Here is a 5,187-nt window from a genome sequence, read left to right on the forward strand (position 1 = left end):
AAAAAAAAAAAAAAAGAATATGAAATTCATATATTAACTATTTTTAAAATTTAATTTCTAATAGATAATTTTTAAGTTCTGGCAGCATAAAAAACTCTAAATATGATTATCTCCTTCCCCTTGAAGAGGGTTGTTTAAAACATTTCAACTGGGTGGCTGAGATGGTTGATGCCTATAATCCTAGCACTTTGGGAGACTGAGGGGAGGACTGCTTGAGCCTAGGAATTTAATAATGGAAATAATGAAACTCCGTCTCTATGAAAAAATTTAAAAGAAAATTAGCCAGGCATGATGGTGCATGACTATAGTCTCAGCTATCTGGGAGGATGAGGCAGGAATATCACTAAAACTGATAAGTTTGAGGTTGCAGTGAGTGCTGTAATTGTGCCACTGCATTCTAGCCTCGGCAACAAAGGGAGACTATAGGCACCCACCACAACACCCGGCTATTTTTTGGTTGCAGTTGTCATTGTTGCTTAGCAGATTTGGGCTGATTTTGAACCTGCTGCCCACATACACACTTCTTAAATAGCCATACATACTCGAGTAACACCAAATAGTCTTACCTTGTTGCCTGACTCAAAAAACAAACAAAAACACACATACTGAATTTAAGATGAAAAAGTAAAATCAATCATTACTGGCTTGGCTCAGTGGTTATGATGCCAGCCAAATGTACCGAGGCTGGGGGGTTTAAGCCTGCCCTGGCCAGCTGAACAACAATGACAACTGCAACAAGAAAATAGCCAAACATTGTGGTGTGTGCCTATAGTTCGAGCTACTTAGGAGGCTGAGGCAAGAGAATTGCTTAAGCCCGAGAGTTTGAGATTGCTGTGAGCTGTGATGCCACAACACTCTACTAAGGGCAACATACTGAGACTAAAAAAAGGGGAGGGGGCAGCTCCTGTGGCTTAAAGGGTAGAGTACCGGCCCCATATACCAGAAGTGGCAGGTTCAAACCCAGCCCAGGCTAAAAGAAAAAAAAAAAAAATCAACCATTACTGATATAACACATAAATTTTTAAGTAGTATGCATAGAACAAAATTAGTTTTGTTTATTCTCTCATTTTGTTTTGTTTTTAGAGACAAGTCTCAATCTCTCACCCAGCCTGCTAGAATGCAGCGGCCCAATCACAGCTCCCCCTAACTTCGAATTCCTATTTTTTTTTTTTTGAGACAGTCTCAAGCTGTCACCCTGGGTAGAGTGCCATGCAAACAGTACCTCAGTGTATGTGGCCAGCACCCTAACCACTGAGCTATGGGCACCACCCTTGAATTCCTATCCTTAAGCGAGCCTCGAACCTTAACCTCCCCAGTAGCTGGGACTACAGGTGTGTACTACCATACTGCGCTAGTTTTTCTTACTTTTTGTAGAGATGAGGTCTTGAGCTATGTTTCTTAGGTTGGTCTCAGTCAGTCCTCCCATCTTTGAGCCTCCCAAAACACTGGGATACAAGCATGAGCCACTGCTTTCCCCAAACACACTCTCACATATACACTTCTTCTTTTTTGTTTTTGGAGACAAGTCTCACTATATTCCCCTCAGGAGAGTGCTATTTCGTCACAGCTCATAGCAACCTCAAACTCTTGAGCTTAAGCAATTCTCTCGCCTCAGCCTCCCAAGTAGCTGGGACTATAGGCACCCACCACAACACCCGGCTATTTTTTGGTTGCAGTTGTCATTGTTGCTTAGCAGATTTGGGCTGGGTTTGAACCTGCTGTCCACATACACACTTCTTAAATAGCCATACATACTCGAGTAACACCAAATAGTCTTACTTTATCATTCTTCCTCCATGTGAAAGATAGAAATCTCTGTTGCTTCTATAAAAATCATTCTACCTCTGGAAATCTGCACTCTACACTGACATCTGAGAAGTTTAACAGCTATGTGCAGACTTGGTTAGCTAAGTAAACATTTCAAAACTGAGATACTTAGGCCACACTGATATTCTAGCCATGATGTAAACTAATTGAAATGAGGTTTCTGTGGATAGGTAACTGGGTAGGGTCCCTTTGGATACAGTTCAACTATTTTCTTTTCCAATAAAAACTATTAAAACAAAATAGATCTCATCTATATGAAGAACACTGCGTACCTCAAACAAATTTTTATACATAAATTTTAGGTTCTATTTTTTCATTTGTAGTTCTTAGGATGTGAAGAATTCGTAAATACCTACATTAGAAAGAGTGTGTGAAATTATTCTTTAAAATTAGATCTACCACTGTGAAGAGTAATGAAGCCATTGTTTAAGATAGTCTGTTTTGTTTTGTTTTTACTTTCGCACTTGTACCTTCTTAAAAGGCAAAAAGGATAAGCACGAAAGAATACAGACCTCAACAGCTGAAATGTATCATCATTCAAATTACTGATATCATCTAGAAAGTACTGGAAGCTTGGGGACTGGGCTGGGATCCAAGAGGTATTTATTTTTGTGCTTACAATGAAAAGTTTGTTACAATAAATGCAACCCACATCCTAGAGAAGAGGGCAGAGGCAGGATCTCAGTCAGAAAAAACTGTAATACAAGAGTGCCATAGCATATTTCACTACTAAAACATATCTGTTTGGTCATACTTGCCCAGGTAGTGCTGCCAAGAATTAAATATTCTTCTTAATCCCTACCATAAAATAAGATTCATGCTTCATAGTCATTTCAGTTCTTAATACTCAGAAGACTCATTAAAGTTAAAGCCCTTCCCATCATCCCACTATGAATGATACTCTAATTAGCAAAGATTCTACATATTGTGCTTTTACTTCTTATAGGATAATTTTTTTAAATCAGCCTTTATCAAAATAAATTAGTTTTGACACTATATTAAAAGAAAAAAACAAATTGAGCTATATATAACACAGCTCATTTGGACCCCTAAGGATATTTAATTAAATACTATTATTGATATGATTATTGATATTATATTATTAAATCAATGCTAAATTTTCCAGTGTGATGCAAATACTAATTACATGGAAAAGATTACTACTAAGAGAGACATACTTATTTTTTTTTGTAGAGACAGAGTCTCACCTTATCGCCCTCAGTAGAGTGCCATGGCGTCACATAGCTCACAGCAACCTCCAACTTCTGGGCTTAGGCGATTCTCTTGCCTCAGCCTCCAGAATAGCTGGGACTACAGGCACCTACCATAACACCTGCCTATTTTTTTGTTGCAGTTCGGCCAGGGCCGGGTTTGAACCCACCACCCTTGGTATATATGGCCAGCGCCCTAATCACTGAGCCACAGGCACCGCCCCCAAGACATACTTAAGTATTTAGAAGTGTCATAATATCCACAAATTTTTTTTTTTTTTTTTGGCAACAGAGCCTCAAGCTGTCCCCCTGGGTAGAGTGCCGTGGCATCACAGCTCACAGCAACCTCCAACTCCTGGGCTCAAGCGAGTCTCCTGCCTCAGCCTCCCAAGTAGCTGGGACCACAGGCGCCCGCCACAACGCCCGGCTATTTTTTTTGGTTGCAGCCATCATTGTTGCTTGGCGGGCCCAGGCTGGATTCAAACTCACCATCTTAGGTGTATGTGGCTCATGCCTTAGCCACTTGAGCTACAGGTGCCAAGCCAATATCCACAATTAAAGCAAATGTGGCAAAAAGGTAACAATTGGTGAACCTAGGTGACAAGCATAAAGGTGTTTATTATACCTTTAATTTTTCTGTCGCTATTAAAATTTTCTACATAAAATGGGGGAGGAAAACTTGATATTTTTCAAATTGGAATCAAAATTACCTTTATCGATATACATAAAGTTATGAGTAAATGGGTTAATTAGGCCTCAAATTCTAATACTCTTTTCCCACTGAAAACCAAACATCAAAAGTATTTCCTACTCATAAAAGCCTTAGGGTAGTTTTAACAAATTTCAAAACAGAAAATACATTACATTTAGATCAAATGGGTTTAGTTTCTTTCCAGTAAACTATGGAACTTACCTATCCATGTCATCATCTCCAGGTAATAAGGGAGGGAGGGGCAGAGGAGGCAATGTTGAAGTTTTCAGGTGTGGAATAGCAGCTGTTATAGATACTTGAGTCTTCACAGAAACCTGTACAGGGGGCTGAGAATTTGCCTGAGAGGACAGAGCAGATGTCCTTGGGTGAGTAGAAAGGGGCAAAGTTGAAGTACTAGAAGCAGGAACCTGACTAACTGCTACTTGGGGAGGAGGCAGAGGTGGCTGCTGTGAAACAGCTGGTAGTGGAGGCAAAGGTGGCAAAGGGGGTGTCTGAGGTGGAGGGGTAGTAGTTGGTAAAGGGGGTGGAGGAGTAGCAATTGTGGGGAAAGGTGGCAGGGTCTCCTTTTCCGATGTCTCTGTCTCCTTTGGAGTAACAGTCTTCTCTTTCAGTGCTACAGGTTTAGAGTCTCTTGTTCCCTGTGCTTTCAAATCTTTTAGAACAGGATGCTTATCAGAGTTCTCATCCAACTTTACTTTCCCTGTATCTAAAGAATTTTTGACTTCTGTGTTTAGATGTGTTACATTTACCAGTTCAGTATCTGGGGCAGCTTTTTCCAATTTTATACTTCTGGGTAACTTCTTAGACTCCATGCTTGAATCCTTAGCCTCTACCAAACTGTTCTCTTTTTTAGGCAAAAATATAGGTGAACCTTTGGATTCTTTTCCATCCATTTTTGCTGCAGCAGCAGCAGCTGCTCTTTCCTTCTTTTTCCTACTGAGTTCAGCTCCCAGGCTGGAATTTAATGGAAGCCTAACTGGTGAGATACTGGAATGACGACTGCGCGACCCAGATCTCTTTTTTTTACTATGTGAAGATGAGTGTCTTGAATACGCAGGACTTCTACTTCTAGACTTCATGGATTTCCTACTGAAAAAACGAACAGGAAAATTTAAAATGGATAGACTATTAGTAACATATGGAGGAAAACAGATGAGTAAAACAAACTATAGAGAATTATAACTTTAAAACACATGAATAATTTATTTTTTTTTCAGAGTCTCACTCTGCCTTTCTTGGGTAGAGTGCCGTGGCATCATAGCTCACAGTAACCTCAACTCTTAGGCTCAAGTAATCCTCTTGCTTCAGCCTCCTGAGTATATGGGACTACAGGCATCCACAACGTCTAGCTACTTTTTTTGTTTTGTTTTTAGAAATAGGATCCGGCTCTTGTTCAGCCTGGTCTGGAACTCCTTAATTTTTTTTTTTTTTTTTTTG

The 5,187-nt window shown here is 39.9% G+C and overlaps 1 protein-coding gene across 6 annotated transcripts in view; it reads right to left on the minus strand.

Moving 5' to 3' along the window:
- The window catches only part of CDK12 (cyclin dependent kinase 12), a 104,850-nt gene that overhangs the window by 87,674 nt on the left and 11,989 nt on the right, over positions 1-5,187 (minus strand). For 5 of the 6 annotated variants that reach the window (XM_023510963.1, XM_012803023.2, XM_023510964.1 and 2 more), the window contains exon 2: positions 3,952-4,839. In XM_023510963.1, the coding sequence (XP_023366731.1) occupies positions 3,952-4,839 (888 nt within the window). The remainder of the gene's footprint in view (positions 1-3,951; positions 4,840-5,187) is intronic. The other variant, XM_023510961.1, reaches the window with a different exon arrangement.

This window comes from Otolemur garnettii, unplaced genomic scaffold (genome assembly GCF_000181295.1).
Source record: "Otolemur garnettii isolate 467f Iridium unplaced genomic scaffold, OtoGar3 scaffold00018, whole genome shotgun sequence".
Classification (NCBI taxonomy): Eukaryota; Metazoa; Chordata; class Mammalia; order Primates; family Galagidae; genus Otolemur; species Otolemur garnettii.